The following is a 20,176-nucleotide window of genomic DNA, read 5'->3' on the forward strand; positions in this document are numbered from 1 at the left end:
TTGTTTCTTTTCAACATGATTTGTTCTAAAAGAATGAATATTCTTAAAGAATATGTGAAAATTAAGAACAAATGAAAGCGCATCTCAGTGAGGCTACATATTTAAGAGAGGAAAAAAGGTCACCACTAACACCAGGTTGGTTTCATATAAAAGTCACATAAGTTGAATTAAAATAAATGTAATAGTGGATGAGGTTTTATTGTGTAAATGTAGCTAAACCAGAAGATATTTACAATATGTACTTGCCAGTACATATTTATTTGATTTCAATTTTTTTCCAGTTTGAGCTTGAATGGCAGTTACTGAATGTTTGCAACATTGTGAGTTCTCCTGTTTCTGTGTGTCATTATTTAAATTATAATCTGATATCAAAGATTTATATAGATCAGATTACTATTGCATCTGTTTCATTTTATTTTCTCCAGCAGAGTAATAAACCATTACTGGGACACAGCATTTGTAAAGGTTACACCGGCATGTGGCTTGGGGAATGTCTAAAATTGGCATTGGGTAATTAATTGAAAGATGACCAAATGTGAGTTTCCAGTGGCTGGGATGATTGGAATGAACACAAATTGATGCCTCTGTCACTCCTGCTTAGCATTTTAACACAGATAGAATAATGGCAGTGGAACAGAAAAGCAGCTGGGATTTAGGATCTCTTATTTTCAATATACAACAGACTATCACTACATTTTACTTGTTAACACTGAATACTAAATCATTCAGTTTATTTATTTCTGAGTCTGGGTACTACTGAACAGGTAGAGACACATGGTGCAAGGACAGCAACAAATTAATATAAACATTGCCTGCCACTAGGTTATTTGGAAGGGAGAATTTTTTATTATAAAATGGCTATAAAGTAAGAAATTATCATGGATGATATTTAATAACGTATGAAAAACCTGTTAAAGCAAACTTAAAAAGTGTGTGACTATTATCTGGAAACAACTGCACAGTTAGCAAAGGTGCTAACTGGAACCAAAAGTGGTTCTTTCTCTCTGATGCCATAGAAGAACCTTTTTTGGTGCCACAAAGAACCTTTCAAACAATGGTTCTTTGAAGAACCATTTCTTTCAGTGGTTCATTGAAGAACCTTTAAAGGTGCTCCAAAGAACCATCAAGAAATGGTTCTTTGGGGCACCTTTAATGATTTTTCAAAGAACCTTTTTAAAAATGGTTCTTTAAAGAATGATTTTTAAAAAGGTCCTTCAAATGGTTCTTTAAAAGAACCATTTTAAAGAACCTTATTTGAGTGGTTCTTTAAAAAACCATTTTAAATCTTTCAAAATAAAATGCATCATAAATTGAATTTGAGTAGGGTAAAATAAATACAAGCACAGCATAGACATATATTAATGGTTTATTGTCATTTTGTAGTTACCAAAAGACAAAAAGGCATTTTAACCCTCAGCACAACATCACTACTAATACATGTCACATATTAGTGTTTTAAACAGTAATATTTAAACATATTTGCTATACTATATATATATATATATATATATATATATATATATATATATATATATATATATATATATATATATACAGATAACACAACAAATAATACATGTATTGTTTAATTAATAAAACATCAGAAAGTGATAAAACACATTAGAAATAGCAATAGCTTCATAACAGACCAATAAATCAACACAATTTCATCAGCAGATGTTTGCATGTTCAGTAAAAATATTTCAACAACAAGTTTATGATTACAATGATCAATGAACTTCAGCCTTACGCTATGTAATGTACGTTTCATGTTGTACTCATGGTCCTTTGTTAGTCCAGTTTAGGATAATGTCTCTGACGTATGTTTCATATCAAACATATGTCATATCAAAACAAGCCCACACCTGCAGTTTTTCACTGGTGTTTCCTGTCAGCTGGTCAACCTCACTCAGGTGGACATCCATATCAGCCAACCAAATGACAAGTTCCTCCCTTTGTGCTTCAAATCCCTCCCACTCTGAGAGAAGGAGCTGAAAGAGAGAGAAAAGAGTCAATTATAAAGAAGAGAGAAAAGTGAAACCCTCCTCAGAAGGTCTGACTCGCATACCTGCAATTGACCTGTGATGGACTGCAGTTTGGCGTTCACGTCATCCCTCGTCGATGCCAACAGCCGAGTCTGCAGGGTGCCCTGGAAGAGCTGAGTTAATGTTCGACTCGTCCTGGTCAGGCTCTCCAGCTGGATGATCCGAGGTCTCCCCTCTCACCGCTGCCTCTGAACACAGAAACACAAATTGCATCTGGAGCAGGAGGTGCAGATTTTTTTTGCTATTCTTTTCTAAATCCAGGCTAGATCACGTGGAGGTATTTGGAAAACTTTTTTGGCCAGCGGAGGACTGTTGTCTTGCAGAAAGTCAAATCAAACATATGCGATACACAATCAATTCACAAGAACACATTATAAAAAATAAGTCCAGTTCTTGCCTGATTTCAAGTGAATTCTGCATCAAAACAGGGTGACAGAAGTAAAACGAGTGCACAAAGCCTCACTTTGTACAAGCCTGCTATTACAGTTCTCCTCTATGCAGACGACTTTCCTGTTTTCAAGGCACAACTTGCATCTGCTGTACGAATCTTATGGATACACACTAAATGAAACAATAGTGTGCATGACTCCAGATTCTGAGCCCTCATCCTAATAGGGTTCCAACATAGCAACAGCAATAAAGCAAATGTTGAGGCTTCAAAATACAAAGTCCATAAACCAATGGCTGACATGGGTTTTATCATAAAGGTGATAAATATACAGATTTCAGTCTGTCTTAGAGATTTGATGTTCATTTACCTGCAGATGCACTATACGTGCCTGCTCCATGGTTTTTCCACAACATTTTGCACATCACTATTAAATACAGGAAGTAGGTGAACTAAAACAAGTCATCGTTCTTTGTGAGAGGACCATATTAATGAAACAAACCTCAATGACATCATAGGGATCCCTACAGATGCTCCTGCTGCTTCTCTTCCTGCTCATCCTAAGCTTCCTTCTCCTTGTCCTCGCCTTCCATCCAATTGCAATTCAACCTAATTGTGTTTCTCCCCCTCCTCTTCCTCATTTTGTTGGAGCTGTGAACACAATGTGAATCTGGATTAATTTATGCAAACAATTAAAATCTACAGCTTTTTGGTCAGAGGTGCTCTTGTGATTTAAGCCGGGTAGAGTAGATTTATGTGTTGATGGTGCCTGCTTCAGCTCTGGCTGCTGAGTGATATTTACACCCTGGCTGGATTACAAACTTTAACCATGTGCTGAACTTTGGCCCAGCGTTGATACCTCTTGTTAGTATAACGACCTCTTCTTAGCTTGTATGTATGATGTATGATGGTGGATAAATGAAATATACAAAAAAATTAACTATATTACAAAAGAACATCTATCTTGGAAACATCAAATGACCGGAGCATAACTTGTCAACTAGTCCAAAACTAAGTTATGCAGGAACAGTCAAAGACACACCTTCTCATGTCACATTTCTATTCATTTCTATATAATTCGATTAGACAATAAAGAGTCATTTAATCGAATTATTCATTCAAAACTCTTATGCATAGCTGCATTTTATACAGCTCATACAGAATTCAAAGTACAGGTTCATGTGAGTATTTAATGTACGGCTCAGATCTACAGAATTTCAGAGTTTCTAGAGCAGACACAGAGCTCACGTCACAACAGGCTTCAGGCGCCATTTTAGTGACTTTAACAATATATTAAATTTTAATTTCAGTCTAGCTGACATTAGGTTGTGTACGCAGCATGCAATTGAACCACGTATTTTAGAAGCCAAAGGTTCAAATTAGCTAAGAGCACCTTCACTTAATTATAACAGTGGTTTTGTTAAGAAAACAGTTGGATACTAAATTGCGCTGACGTCAACGGCTAACGTATCTAGCTAATCGCTACTGTTAGCACAACATCAACAGCAAGCTACAATGACGAGTAACAAAAACAAAACCGTAATAAGGTTTTAATGAAAATGTTTTACCTTTTCTAACAGTCCCAGAATCCACAGCTTCAAAGTCCAGCAGGTACTGAAGACTGTTATCCGTTTCGCTGTCACCGTCCGTGAGTTTTTTTCCCGAAAGGTCAAGGCCCGCCGCTTGCGCACTCTGTCTGCGCATGCGCATCCCAACGACCGACCCCCTCCGTCTGCTCCCGGGAGGTTACAGTATGATGTGTTCTGACGTCACTCTCTCTCTCCCTGTCATTTATTTGGCTCGAAACACATATTAACAAATTGCTCAGTGATGAACAACTACTCAGATCATTTACCTAAGCAGTGCGCTTTGTCAAAACGAAGTGTGTTCATTACACTGACATTCTGTTCTGCAATTGTTATTTACTTGTATCTTATAATTTGACTTTACATACTGCTGGGTGGTTTGTAAAGTTTACAATAACTAGTGTTATCATTATGCTATATTTTCAAAAATATATAATAATCTCAAAAGTAATGCCTTGGAGTAGAAAATAGTAATGCTTTATTAAAATGTAAAACTAAAGTACAGTATTTGAATGTGTGTATTGTGTCTACTGTCTGTTAACTCACCAGGGGGGGGTGTTAGGGTCTATAGGCTTTGGCCCCCACCCCTGCCACCAGTATATTTTTAAGCAAATATTTCTAATTTTTCTTTGAATATTCAGTTTCCTACCATCTTCTCTTAAAGGGTAATTGCCAGGTATCCTGCCCTCCCCCTTCGCACACACATGCACACAAAGAAAACACACAGTATAATTCACAGCCTCGTTATAGTGAATACATATTTATGCCATTTACACCATCAAGCTTAGATTGCTAAGGATGAAGAACCTTTTGTTCTTTAAAGAACCATTTGTAATAGCTGAAGAACCATCCACAAAATAAAAAGGTTCTTTGATGTATGATGGTTCTTTAAAGAACCATGAAGACATCTGAAGAACCATTTAAGAACCATAATTTTTCTGAGTGTGTGGTAGATTCTGTGTGATTAGCAGGAAACAGAGCTGCAAAATGCAAAACTGCCTGTTTCTATTTAATAGCATATTAATAACCTTTTAAAACACACTTAACGAATAGTAATGACTACCAAATCAAAATCAAATCAAATCAAATCACTTTTATTGTCACATCACATGTGCAGGCACACTGGCACAGCACATGCGAGTGAAATTCTTGTGTGCGAGCCCCACAAGCAACAGAGATGTGCAAACCCAACAACACAAACGAGCAAAATACAAGAATGGCCAACCTGAAACTAATAAATATATGTACAATATATAATAGTGTATGCATTTCTGGATGTGTATACTAAATATTTTCCTACGTGTGTGTGTGTGTGTGTGTGTGTATACACATTTTTACAAATTAAATAGTAAAAAAAATAAATAAATAATAATAATAATAATAAAATATATAAAATATACAGAGTTGAATATGTGCAAAACAAGTGGCATTTATATACAGTGTGGAGTGCATAATGTTGAAGTTCCAGTAGTGAAGCTGAGGTGTCTATGACATGTTCAGCAGTCTGATGGCCTGGTGGAAGAAGCTGTCTCTCAGTCTGCTGGTACGGGACCGGATGCTGCAGAACCTCCTTCCTGATGGAAGCAGTCTGAACAGTTTATGGCTGGGGTGACTGGAGTCCTTGATGATCCTCCCCGCTTTCCTCAGGTAGCGCTTCCTGTAGATGAAAGTGTTTCCTGTAGGAAACACTTGTAGTAGTTTCTGTGTAATAAGCAGGAATATAATACTATGGTCATGGCAGCTGATTAAAACAAGCTTCGGGAAGTCTGTAATGAACTGGAAACACTTATGTAAAATCTTAATAATTAGGTTTAAAAGAGTAATACATATGAATACATTAGATTTGCACAGGAGTATAGAGCACCCTATTTCACAGCATATTTTATACATGGATGTCCTGTCCAGAACACAAAATAAGATGCCATCCATGTTCTCCTGCTTGTCCAATTCAGGGTTGTGGGGGGGGGCGCAACAACATCGTTCTTCACTGCCTTCATCATTGATTGACCCCCTAACCATCCAAAGATCCAACCTCTCCTGCAGCAGGTAGCAAGCCATCTGCTTGCATACTGAAAATGGTTAAGTTTTAAAAGAAAAACAATGTTAAAGCAACCATAATTTATTTGGCAGTTCCTTGAGCAACAATTTACAGATACAGACTGTCCTATTGATAAAATGCACCATTATAATTTGTGTATAAAGTAAAATAATGAATTCATCTTTTTCCTTTTCTGCCCGAAACAACATATTGGAATATTTAATGTTTATCAATAGAAATAAACCACTACAAAATTTGCTGGTGGTGGTGGAAATAATAAGGGTATTTCATGACTTTCTTACTTTAATGCAACCTTAGTTTTTAGAACTACTCTAAGTATTATTAGTAGTGCTGTCAGCGTACATTTTGTTAAAGTAACGTTAAAGCCATAACCGCATTAAAGCGGCAAATATCCGTTAGCGAGCTATTGTGGATCACCCCGTGCGTGGAGCTGGACGGCACTAACGCGTTAACCGTGATAACGCGAGTTTGCTTTAATAGGCTATTAATATGCTATTAGGTAGAAACAAAGTTTTGCATTTTGCAGCTCTGTTTCATGCTCATTACACAGAAACTATCACAGGTAATTGAGTGGTAATAACTTTGTTCTTTACCCCTATTTACCCCATTATTACATTCTTGTTTCTTCCTTGCTACCATACTATTACCACTTCATTTCCAAGCTATCTTCCCACATTGTTGCCCCCAGTTTTGGGCCCTTATTATCCAATTACATAAATTTCATATTACTCAACTATAACCACTGTTGCTACCATGATATTAATTAGCTATTACATGGTTATTAATTTGGTAATTGCATTGTAATAATGTAAAAATTACCACATTAATAACATATAAATAACCTGTTATTGACCTGTCTCCATTGTTACCATACTATTACTCCTTTATTGTCGAGCTGTAATAGAAAGTGCTTCAAAAATAACCCAAAAACCTGAAGAGACATATCACCCAAATGTAAGAGAGCAATGCAACAACAAGTCACATAAATATATATCACAAATATAAGTTAAAAAACAGTTATGTATACCAGAAGCTGGTATAAAATGAGCCACAGAATAAACGTCAATAACTCCCAACCCTGCTCTTTTTTCTGGCTAAATAGTATACTGGTAAATATAGTATTTTTTATGTATTATTTCTCCATAATCTTATCTAGTCTTATTCATAGTGTTATTCATTGTTTAATCCATAACTCTGTAGTTGTTAAAGCTGGCTGTGTGGCAATGAGAATTAAATTCAAATGCGAGTCTGACAAACAATGGAGAAAATACCAAAAAGGCAACTTCATTGCTGAATTTGACTTTAACTTGAGTATAATATACTTTGTAGAGGTACAGGGGCTGCGTTTGTTCTGATTTAAGATTCTCTTGGAACCTCACAAACGACGGATCCCCTCCAACCTCCAAACACCACAGTCTGTTTCAGAGAGGGCTGCAAGGCTACATAACAATCAGTCCCACAATTAACTGGCCAAAGAACCCAAACAGTCTATTGTATGACTAGTTCAGCTGGCATAACGCATAAAAGAGCCTTAGTTTTAATTTTCTCTGACTTGGGAGAGAGCATGAGGAGAACAGTCCATGTCACTTACCCCAGGGGAACATTTAGGATGCCTGGCATCAGACACTGATGAAGCCACAGATTCTTGCAGAGGTGAGTAGCATCGATGGTGAGAGTGCCACTTTCTCCTCGAAGAGGATGCAAACGTGATAGAGGGTTTAGTGGTGGGAAGTGATATTCAATTTAATTTAGTTAACTTTTATTTATGTAGCACCAAAAACACAACAACAGTCACTTCAAGGTGCTTAGTATTGTAAGGTAAAGACCCTACAATAATACGGAGAAAACCTATCAGACTATCAGACCCCCTATGAGCAAGCACTTTGGCAACAGTGGGAAGGAAAACTCCCTTTTCAACAGGAAGAACCATGCTCCAGGAGGAGCAGCCATTTGCCACGACTGGTTGGGGATGAGGGGAGGAACAAAATACATGCTGTGTAAGAGAGCCAGAGATGAATAATAACTCATAATTAAATGCAGAGTGATGTATTTATTTCAATTCAGTTCAGTTGTATTTATATAGTGCCAATTCATAACGGTTGCCTCAAGGTATTTCCCAAATGTTTCAACTAACATTTTTTATTTCATGCTTATTACAGTATAAAGCAGTTCAATTCAGTTCAACTGAACTGAACTGAATTCAATTATTTCTGGATGTGAAAAATGCATTGCAACTTTCTAACCTGCTGTTCTCAGATGGTTTTATCAGTGCCCCAGGGTATGAATCCATTCAACTTTATCAAAACTGTAGCGTGACACCCCATTAGTTTCCCTCGTGGGGGTCATTAAAGTTTCATCTATGCTAATCTAACCACTTGGTGGCATTTAATGAGAATAAAAAAAAAGTTAAATGGTGTGGCTGTATGACCTTTCTATGGCAAGATGTATATATGGATACAGCTGGCAGAAAGATTTTGTAACACTTTAGTATTATAAGCCCCATCTTGAGAAGGTTAGAAAAGAATGGTTTAACATATCAAATGTTTTGAGGCTAAGTTCAACTCAATTCAATTCAGTTTTATTTATACAGCACCAAATTACAACAACAGTTTCCTCAGTGCACTTTATATTGAAAGCTAAAGATCCTTCAATAACACTAACAAAGCCCAACAATCATATGCCCCCCTTTCAGTAAGTGCTTTGGCTGCAGTGGGAAGGAAAAACTCAACTTTAGTAGAATAAGGTTCAGGGAGGGGCACCCATCTGCTGTGAACAGTTGGGGGTGAAGGAAGGACAAAGACACACTGTGGATGAGAGTGTCAGAAATTAATAATAACTAATGATTAAATGCAGAGTGGTGTATAGACACAGAGAGTGAATAAGGTGAATGAAAAAGAAACAGTGCATCATTGGAAGTGCAGTATTCAGGGTTATTTTATGCATATGACATTTTTATTTTATTTTATTTTTATTTATTTATTTTTTCATTTTTTATTGTTTTTTTAACTTTATTGCTATGTCTGGTTTTATTACTATGTGCATATTAGTATTGTACAGCACTTTGGTCTACCAGGTGTGTTTTTAAAGTGCTATATAAATAAATAAATGATGATGATGATGATGATGATGATATGTCTTAAGCCTAACCTTAAAAGTAGAGAGGGTATGTGTCCCCCACATACAAGCTGGGAGCTGGTTCCCTACATCTGGAAGCTAAAGGTTCTGCTCCCCATTCTTCTTTTAAACAGCCTAGGAAACACAAATAAACCTGCAGTCTGAATGGGAAGTGTTCTTGTGGAGACAAAAGACCCAGCATGACCCAGATGCTCCTGATAACTTTTATTTTGTTAACAGTGTTTCACTGTTTTGCACTTTCACTCTCGCACTCCTGCACTTTGCAGTTCTTAGGGCTCTGTGCTCTCTCCCTCTATTGCTACTGAAAAAGAGAATACATGATTAGATGATGCTCACCAGCTGCGAAAACCAGCCTCCCCAGACGCCATACCCTCAATCTGCTGCTCCAGTCCTCCCCTGCACCCGGGTCACCAACCACACCCCCACAGTTCTATTGGGTTGATATGGTATTATAATGTCATTAAGATGAGATGGAGTCTGATTATTCAAGACCATGTATGTGATGATTCAATTTAATTCAATTTTATTTATATAGCGCCAAATCACAACAGTCACCTCAAGGCGTTTTATATTGCACAGTAGATCGTACAATAATAGATACAGAGAAAAACCCAACAATCATATGACCCCCTATGAACAAGCACTTTGGCGACAGTGGGAAGGAAAAACTCCCTTTTACCAGGAAGAAACCTCTGGCAGAACCAGGCTCAGGGAGGGGCGGTCATCTGCAGATGAGATGAGATGAGAGATGAGAAGGTTTTCAAATTTGATTCTGTATATAACATGGAGCCAATAAAAAAAAATGCCAATATAAGAGAAATATGCTCTCTCTTTCTAGTCCCTGTCAGTAATCTTGAACATTACACAATACATTTTGGATTGAGAAGGCTTTTCAGGGAGTTTTTAGGACATCCTGACACTAATGAATTACAGTAGTCCAGTCTAGAAGTAATGAATACATGAAATAGTACTTTAGGATCACTCTGAGATAGTATATTTCTAATTTTAGAGATACTGCACAAACACACAAAAAATAGATAGTCCTACATATTTGTTTAATATGCACATTGAAGGACATATCTTGGTTAAAAAAAAAAAAATACTCCAAGATTCCTCACAGTGTTACCGGAGGCCAAGGTAATGCCAGAGTAGGCATCTGGTTAGATACCATATTTCTAAGATTTTTAGGGCTGAGATACCTCAATTTTATCTGAATTTAGAAGCAGAACATTTGAGGTCATTTTTCTCTTTATGTCTTTGTGTCTTTAAGACATTCCTGTAGTTTATGTAATTGGTGTGTTATACAGGCTTCCCTTAGGCAGTATTATTAGAAGGCATAGCATACATTTTCACTGCTATGCAGATGACACCCAAATCTATCCATGAAGCCAGATAATTGCTTCCCTTAGGCAACAGAATTGGTCCAAGCACGGAAGCTTGTAGAACTCTATAATTAACTTGAAGGCTTGTCTTGTGGCTCAAACCCAAACCCTTAACAAAAGGTGCATAATTTTACAGTACAAATAGCTGTTTAGAACATATATTACTCCTGTAAAACTACAATGTTTTAATCTCAATATGTCTGTATCAAGTGCAGTAAAGAGAAGGGAACCATATTTCATTGTATGTGGGAATGTAAGGTATTGCAAACCTTCTTGACCTAATTTAAAGTTAATAGAACATGTTAGTCGATGCAAAATTGTGCATTTTCCACATTCTCCCTGAACAGTTCATACTCCATGGAAAGAAAAGAAAGCTGTTAAACTTCTGCATGTTACATGCCAAATACATTATTTATTTAAGATGGAAGGATATACATGGACCCCGAATCAATGGATCAAAGAAATGACGTGTAATCTTGCAATGGAAAAGTTGACATTCTTGGCTAAAGAAAAGATTGAAGACTTCTACTGGATCAGGAAACCCTTTTTACAATTTATAACGGATTTGTTTGTACAGAGAATTATGTTGTAACTGATATACATATGTGCTGAGAATATGACACTTTTGGGTGGGTTGGGGTTTTCAGGGTGGGAGGGGTTTTATAAGTTGAAGGCCTAATAAAATGTTCAGAAAAAAAAGAAAGCTCAACACATTTGTCATTGTCCAGTCTCCACAAGGATTACAAAATGTCCAAACAAATAATAGTCCATTTTTAAATCTTAACTGGAAAAGGCTCACCACTCCCCATCAGGCTGTCTTCACACAAACTTGGACACAGGAACAGTTTGAAAAAAAAAAAAACCCACCACCAACAACAACAACAGCAACAGTAGGGGCCAGGTTTCACTAACTGGAAATTGGAGACTGGAGACACAGACACAACAAAGCCAAAATGGTAGGTCACACAGCATTAACTGAGGGACTAAAGCAGTACCCCTTTTCTAACAGAAACCTCCTGGCAATGTAGTCAGGGTGCTTACAACACAACATAGTCTTGTTGAGAATGGCAGACCGAGGCACACATTTGGGGTTTGGTGGCGATCACTCAGCCGCTTTTTGTGCTCCTTTGTCCTTAACAAGTTTGAACATGTGGCTCTTCTGACATGGTGGCTTTGACGGAAGTAATGCTGAATAGAAGGAACAGTTTGCTCACCTTCACCTTCCGGGAAGAGTGTAGGTTGATAGCTTAGTGATGCTCAAAGGGAGATAGGCCCGTAAAATTTTGGATGTGCTTGACCTGCATCAGCTGAGAGCTCCATGTTCACTGAATAGAGAAGACAATGCACTGAAGGGCGCTTTTCAGCTCCTGGTTTGCATGTACAGTCAGGAACGCCAGATTCTTGTGATCCATTCAGACTATAAAAGGCTGTTCTGAGCCCTCTACCCAATGCCTCCACTCTTCCAGTGCCAGCTTGATGGCACAACGTTGTAATTTTTCTCTGTAGGTGAGGCACATAGATGCATTTTACTATCATCTTGCTTGGAGGGTACTGCCAAAAGTCCTAGAACAGAGGTGTCTGATTCAGGAGTTTCACATTTTTCTCCTTTTACATCCATTTCCTCCAGGAGGTGCTAAATTACCAGGCAGATGCATTTCTGATGTTCCTGGAGAGACTGGGAAAAAAAATCAGGATGTCATCAATTTATACAAAAATGAAGTGATTAATGAAATCTTGTGACACATTGTTAATGAGGGCCTCAAAAACTTACCAAGCATTGGCCAAGCAGCCTACAAGGCATTACCAAGTAGGGCTGCTCAGTTAATCAGATTTTAATCTAAATTACGATCTGGGCTTTCAACGATCATTAAAAATGACTGAGCCGATTATTAGCACCTCCCTCGTGCTTTACTCTCACGCTGCTCTGTGTGGCAAATCGAGCGCACCTCTCTGCATTTCGAACACACGTCACAACAATTGATGGAGTACTGTTATAGAAGTGGATTCCCATATGGCTGTCTCCTATGACCCTGCAGTTGCAGAGGGAAATGACAGTGTGAGTAATGCTATTCATCCAGGGTGGTACATTGGACTGAAGGCTAAGCATTGTGTGAAGAAAACAACAATAATCTGTCTTTAATATGAATCTTCTGTCACACTGTCTGTTCCAGGGACACTTCAGGGTGAGAGCATGCAGTGTTGTAACCTTTTTTTCAGACAAATTCTCATGTTTGCTTTCCACTGAAATTTAATTATCTGCTAATCTGGAGGTTTGAATATAAATTTGTGATAAATAAAAATTTCCATGGGTGATGACATTTTGGGCATTGTAGCAGGAAGCCTTTCTTAAGTAGATTTACCTTTTGGGAAGCCATTTTATTTTGTTGCCATTAATCACCTCTTTTGCATATTGCAGAGGAAATGCACTGCTTAAAGCACAGGTCTCGCAAGCACACACCATGTTACAGATCAATACATTTTGCATTCTTGGGACAAAGTTTTTGTTTTCAAATAGTTGAACTGGATATGTTAACGTGTAGTCTAATATTTTGGTTTAATTAGTTAAAAAGCACAAATCGAGCTGAAATACTCTATCTAAATTCCCTAGTCACAATAAACAGACTCAGAGTAAAAAGATCCAAATCAACTGAAAATGTAATTGGTTTCAGAGGCTTAATATGTACTTTTTTATAAGATGACAAAAATGAAAACTTTTGCTATCTAAAACCACCTTAACCTGAATGCCAAAAAAAGACAACAGCTATCCTTCTTTAGGGAGCCAAAAAACACTTTCCACAGAGACAAATTGAAAACGTTTCTGCATGGTCTTTTTTTTTTTTTTTTGTCCCCCGTTTGGATCTTTAGCCATCAGAATTGTTGTCTTAAGGCCAAGAAGGATGCCAAGCGGATTTATTTTACCAAGTGGATCATCATGGCCTTGCCATATTGGTCCATTTGATTGACCTTTATTATAATTATGAATTTATTTTATTTTCAGTTGCTACAAACGGGACAGACATGACTGGGGGATAGGACAGGGAGAGAGAATGAAAGAAAGAGAGGGAGAGAAAGAAAACCAAAGGGGAGAAGAGACGGTGAGAAGGGGGAGAAGAAAGAAAGAAAAACAAACAAAACAAAAAAAACGCAAGATAGACAGCGTACAATGTGCTTTGAGGCAGCAGCCAAGAAAGCTGTAGTCCGCGTCTGTGAATACCCGTGTGTACACCTGTGTGCATACCTGTGTGGATCAGCATGCTTGCATTCCAAAAGTTTCTCCATGTAACGATCTGCTAGGGAGTGTGGGGGGGCCACAGCCCCGTCCTCCAGGGTATGAAGCAGGTATGGAGGAGATCAAAACTCCAGACATCCAGAGGTCCCCAGAACACAAGAGACTAAGGAAGACCAACAGAGGGGCAGCTGCGCCACTGTCCCAGAAAGAGCTGAGGAGAGTCCCAGATGAGGGCTCACCCAGCAGCCGCGGAGCAGAAACCAGGGGGAGTTGCAGTGACGTGCCCGTGAGCTCCGCCGGCAGCCAGCCGTGCCTGAGTGACCGAGCCCCAGGCCGAGAGGCCAGGGGCACCCCACCTCCGAAGTGGCCCGAGCGAGCCCCAGGCTCCAGGCCCCGATAAGCGGCCGCCAAGGAGTGAGCCGGTGTGTACCCGGACGCCCACCCCCAGACACAAAGAACCACCAACGCACCGACACCTGAGGGAGTCCGCCACTGGCAGGGGAAGTGGTGGGTGGAGATAGGCCTCCAAACCTTGGAGGGCCTGAGATGTCCCCAGAGAGGTGGCGTCTGATACCCAACCTGACATATAGACACAGACATACAGGCACACACAGACACAAACATCCCCACCCTCATGCTCTCATATGCACTTACTCCACACTCAACCAACATGGAGACAGACATAAAGAGACGCTGTACACACGATCACACTCCCCAAGCGTACTCTACGAACCGGGTCTAGGTACCCTTGCCCCTGGAGGGGGGAACTGCACCCAGACCCAGGTGGTGTTACCCCTTTCCCTGCGGTGGGGAGAGGCAGACCGCCCCGACTCCGCAGCAGCAGGGAGGCCCCACACTCCAGACCGCAGATGGACGGCCAACTCCTCCTAGCCCCCCCGCTCCAGCAGGCCGCAGAGAACGGGGGTGAGAGAAGACTCCAAACCTCCCTCCACCCGCTCATTGTAGTGTTGATGCATGTGTGTTCTAAGGTGCATTTAAAACCCAGGAGGGCATGGAGCTACCTGCCAGAGAGCAGCAGGTAAGCGCATAGTCCCTCCTGTTAGCCCTCAATGTCTACGTGTATTCAAAATTGAGAGGTGGGCAACGACGCCAGGGGTAAGGTGTACACCCTGATGGTAATTTGGACTCTGTGTATCGTGCCCACCCCCAAGATCCTATATGTATGCGTAATGAGAGTGTGAGTAATGTGAATGTCTAAGTTGTGGGATAAAATTGAGGCAGAGGCAGCCAGAAGGGGACAGAGGGGGGGGTAGCCTCCTCTGCACCCTGGTGACATACCCCCACTCCAAGGCCCTGCATGTGTGGGTGGTTGTGGTGGAGTGGGAAGAGGGAGGCAGCTGGAGATGGGGAGGGAAGGAAGGGAGGGGCAGGTGACCCCTCCCTGGGGCCAGCTCCCCCGCTGACCCCAGTAGGCACTCCCATACTCCGCGACCCGCCAGGGAAAGGGGGCCCAGGCCCATCCAGACCGGGGCCCAGCGCAGCAGCGCCCCCCGGCCCCACAGAGCCCGGGACAGTCCACCCAACCCCACCACAGAGAAAACTGCACCCACCCCACCATCCATTCATCTTCCAGACTACATGAGACAATAGACGCCCAGGCTGAGATCTTCCTCCACCTCTCCTGTATCTCCCCCTCCTGCAGAGAGTTCCTGAGGAGAGGAAAGCTCCTGCAAGATGTGACACTCTCCCCCACCAGTTGAAGAGCCCCCCAGGCGGCTCGACGCACCGGCGGCACCCTGCGCCAGGGATGGGCCCCCATGCACCCACCCGCCCACAACCCCGGCAACACACAAACCAGGACCCAAGGCCCCGAGGCCCGGCCAGGGCCCCAGCCCAGAGACGGAGCGCCCCCAGAACCTCACGCCCATCCCGGACCCACCCAGGGGCAGACAGGCTACCAGGTTAGTAACCCACGTCCGTCAGCACAGACCCTCCCCTAGCCCCGCTGCACGCAGCCACGAGGAAACAGTCACCCGAGAGCCAAAAGAGCCCCCACCTGGACATGACCGCGACCCCGGGTTGAGCCCCCCAAGGAATATGCCTCCGGGGAACCCCCCGACGCCCTAAGCCTGTCCCTACCCCCACACCAGTCACAACAGTGAAGGCGGGACCAAACTATGACCCCCCACCCCCACTAGGTGATGGAGCTGATCAAAGGAGCCCAGAGCAATTGATCTGATGTGGTGGCAGAGGCTGTATCAAGACTAATGTAATCTAATAGATAATTTCTATATTGGTTAGAATTAAGATTGTTTTTATTTTTCCAGTTCATGAGGACAGTTTTCTTGGTTTCTGCATGGTCTAAGTAAATTATCCTACACCTGTAAAAATGGTTTATACAAAATCAAAAGCAATGCAAACAGATTTGAAAATCTACAAGTACATTTATGTCTCAGAGTGGGATTTAATTTGTTTAAAATGTTTTCAGTTTTCCTTTAAAGGTACAGTCAACCATTTTTTGATAATAATATTTCCTAATAATAATTTTAATAATAACACCGATTATTTTACTCTAAAATATACATTGATTAGTGTCTAATTATCCTTTCCAACAAACTAATGCATTCTCAAAAAATCTTAAAATAAAAGCATAAAAACACCTGTGAGTTGGGGTTGGTATTTGGATTGGTAAATGGACTGATTCTTATATAGCGCTTTTCTACTCAAAGCACTTTATACAACGTGCTTAATTCAATCATTCATACAAGTACTTTTTTCTATGCTTTTAAGTGCTTTCTATGTAACATGCATTTATATTCTGCCGTGGAGGCACATTTTAATTTATGTTTGCAACTTCAGATTCAAGATATATAGGATCATACCACAGAAGCAAAAATGCAAAGGAAAAAGACGAATGTCATCGTCTTCCAATCAATCAATGAGTCAATCAATCAATCAATCAATAAAGGCTTTATTTGAAACATGCAGGTTGCCCTGCAGTATAATAGGAGTTGTTTGTTCTAAAGGTGCCAGGATATCTAGGACTGTGTGCTTGAATTGGGAGGGGTAACAACCAGAATTCAGTTAACTGAAATCGACTGACATCTAGTAGTGAGATTTTACATGCTGTAAGTTCATCAGAGGTGCACAAGTGCAGCATGTTATTGTGCAAACAACAGGTATCAGCAGTAAATTTCATTGTCAGGATCCACCATCACACAAGTACGCTAAATATTGGAATGTGTTACACACATTTTAGCGATCACTTGTGTAACACAGTAAGGGGAATTGTTGAAAAGAATATATCAATGGGCCAATAGGCTCGACTATAGGAGCACAGGGGTGTGTTCAAATGAGACACAGAGACAAGAATGTAACTCAAAAGAACCAGCCAACTTTAGTGACATAAACCATAAGGTTGACAAGCACAGGTTAAAGACACTTTACAATGGTAGAAAGGAAACTTACAAAAATTAAAAGAAAAGTAAAACACAAACTACTAAAGCAATGACTTGGCCAAGTGTTATTTTTGGTTTTCAATGTTCGGGTTTCAATGCTCGGGTTTCAATGCTCGGGTTTCAATGCTCGGGTGCACCCTAGTAACCTGACTCCTTAACTCTTATAGAAACAGATTACACAAATCCAATGCACATTCAAATGAAAATTTCACACTCTTTTCACATGTGGAGAATGCTCTACACAACAGCTCATTATTTAAAGTCCCAAATAAAAAATGTCCAAGGGGTAAAGTCCAAAAAATTCCCAGGGTGTGAAAGAGAATAGGGATGAGAGAATGTCAGTCAGTGGTCTTATGTATAACCAGCTGTGCGTGAAAGTGTGAGTGATACAGTCCTACCACACCGCAAGGTGCAGCAGATCATCAAGTGGAAAAGAAGCGAATCTCAGTCTCTCTAAGTCCAGGTGGGAAGGCTCGCCATCTATTTCACTGGAGGAATCCTATTTCACTGGAGGAATCCACCTCAGGAACAATTCAGCATACAAAAAAAAACTGACCTGTCAACAGACAGGATCAGAAGAGCAATTCAAATATTAATTATGCTGTTCTAGCTATAATTCACAACTTAGGATTTTGTTTAAATCACATTCAACATAAATTTGCAATAAAAATACTCAATTTTGCAAAAATAAAACATCTCTCTTACACAAACTATGCATTAAACCAAGTAAAGTCAGTGCATATGCATATATGTCGCATATGCGGCAATTATTAATCAAACAATTGAGATTAATTCAGTTTCTCAACGATAAAATGTGAAACAGACATGAACTAACTGAGACATACAACATGTGCTCACCGATCTCAGCGCATCACGGCCGAAGACAATGGCATAGTGTCTCTCGGTCGGAAAATGCAGGGCTCTAAATAACGTAACAGGACATGTTTTCTCTTTAATAACCGTAATACGACATGAAGGAAAAATAAACATAAGTTGCGCTTCAAGTGTTACCTTACTTCTGGAAGCAGATTGAGATGAACTTCCAGGCAGTTGATAGCAACCAGAGCTAACAAAGGCTAACAGTTTAGCTCCACGCGGTACTTTTTAAAGTCACCAGAAAAATGCAGCATTTGCCTGCTTACTCACTGTGGCTACTTTTAACATGAAAGGTAGCTGATAACCAGTGAACTTATGTGCAACACAGTTGGTTGCAACTTATATCTAATACTTTTTTTCCAGCTCAAAAGCTTCAGTCTCTCTTTTCTCCTGCCAGCACGCGACTACCTCCACACATAGCAGCAAACACAGAGCACGTAGGTGGGACATACAGCGGCAGACTGCTCTCCCATTGGTCAAAACATACTGGGACCTGTGCATTTCGATTGGTTGGGCAGGCTGTCCATCTCTCCTCATATCAGTCCTTAAAGTGGTACCCCCATTTTATGTGGGTTACACTTGCAGTGGTTTTATGTTACTTTATAGACTGACAACATGCTTTTATGTGCAGTCTCAGTGAGACTTCCACTCATACAGTCTGTGAAAATTGTCACAATAAGTCCATGTTTCAAATGCACAATTTATGTATGGTAAGATTAAAAGATCAGATAGTAACACATGTCTAGTCTGTCTTCGGATGACAAATGATGGATTTGTTGTTCCCCTACAAGTCATGGCTTGCCAGCCTTCATGACCTATCAAGAGTTTGAGAAGTTGCCAGGGCCTTATTCATGTCTTTGAGAGTGACAACTAAATGACAAATAAATGTTCATAATAATGAGCATAACAACAAGCGGACAACACTGATACACTGGCCTTTGGCAATAATAATATCTTGATGTTAATAGCTGACTCTTTTCTTCATGATCAGTGCAATGGACTAACATTTATATATTTCATGTGTAAAGTCTTACTGACCACCCAAATGACTTTGTAGTAGGCCATATTATGCGTTTTACAGTAGTGGTGGTTACATCAGGACAAACAGGGCTAGCAGTGTTTGCCTAGTGAAATCTCAAAATAGAGATAAATAAAAAACCAAAGTAAAAGCAATCCCTCTCCCTTTATCTCAAACATACATTCTTTCATAAAGCTTATTGCCTGTTTACATACGTCCCCATCTTGTAGTCACAATTGGCTATTGTTGCTAGAAGCTCCTCTTTAATCCCAATGAAATCCGTAGTGTGTTTCAATTTAATGGGAATGCTAATATCCTGTTAAAAATGTATTCAGTAATATAGTAAATAATAGTTGAACTATAGAAGTAATAATATTTTACAGTTATTCAGCCTAGAAGAGTCTTGTAAGATGCCGGAGACTGTGAGCACAGAAAAAAAGAACAAAATATGAATAAGAATAAAATACAAGCACAAAACAGTGGAGCAAGTGGGGTTTAGGTAATGGGGGGTATTGTCATCTCTGTTTTGCTTCTCATAAAAGTCTTTTTATAAAAGTAATTATAGTCATTATTTTATGCTTAGTTACAGCACTTTAATTTATGCTCTTTATCTAGGTTTCTTTCATACTTATGACCTATTTAGGAATATCAGTTAATCTAACCATGTCTTTGGACTGTTCATGGAAATTGGAATACCTGGAGGAGATGAGGAATTGATGAGGGTTTTGATGAGTCAAAAGCTGTGTTACCATCCCTGTTGGCAAACATGATTGGAAAGACATGATGCGTGTTCTAAATCTAAATTTGTAAATCTGTTGTAACATGTAGCATCCAAGAAAGAAGTAATATGTGGAAAGTGTGTGTACGTGTGTTTTAGTACACGATTGCCTCAACTGTTACTCTGTTACTTTATGCAACGATGGTGTACTGCATATATAAATTAATTAAAAGAATAATATGCACAAAACAGGAAATAATTTCCTTGTCGTTTTAGGGATTTCTGTTAAGTTGGGCTGTGAAAATTCGACTTTCAGAGCAA

The 20,176-nt window shown here is 39.9% G+C and overlaps 1 protein-coding gene and 2 long non-coding RNA genes across 4 annotated transcripts in view; 1 reads left to right on the forward strand and 2 right to left on the reverse strand.

Moving 5' to 3' along the window:
- Positions 1–20,176, forward strand: part of opcml (opioid binding protein/cell adhesion molecule-like) — a 266,785-nt gene that overhangs the window by 85,445 nt on the left and 161,164 nt on the right. Inside the window, exon 1 of one of the 2 annotated variants that reach the window (XM_085469580.1) lies at positions 4,120–5,666. The exons of the other annotated variant lie outside the window; for it this stretch is intronic. Coding sequence (XP_085325706.1) covers positions 5,644–5,666 — 23 coding nt within the window. The 5' untranslated portion in view covers positions 4,120–5,643. Of the gene's footprint in view, positions 1–4,119; positions 5,667–20,176 lie in introns of those variants that run through there. 2 annotated transcript variants of the gene reach the window in all.
- LOC146699731 (uncharacterized) lies at positions 1,571–4,138 on the reverse strand. The gene is made up of 4 exons (XR_014922452.1): positions 4,002–4,138; positions 2,936–3,084; positions 2,069–2,233; positions 1,571–1,991 (listed from the first exon to the last, which is right to left on the reverse strand). It is a non-coding gene; the product is annotated as an uncharacterized LOC146699731 (long non-coding RNA).
- Positions 17,160–18,701, reverse strand: LOC146699732 (uncharacterized). Its single transcript, XR_014922451.1, has 2 exons — positions 18,102–18,701; positions 17,160–17,799 (listed from the first exon to the last, which is right to left on the reverse strand). It is a non-coding gene; the product is annotated as an uncharacterized LOC146699732 (long non-coding RNA).

Source organism: Copadichromis virginalis, linkage group LG10, assembly GCF_057382275.1.
Source record: "Copadichromis virginalis isolate Kocher_CV1m ecotype Utaka linkage group LG10, C_Virginalis_male_GT1.1, whole genome shotgun sequence".
NCBI classification, from domain to species: domain Eukaryota; kingdom Metazoa; phylum Chordata; class Actinopteri; order Cichliformes; family Cichlidae; genus Copadichromis; species Copadichromis virginalis.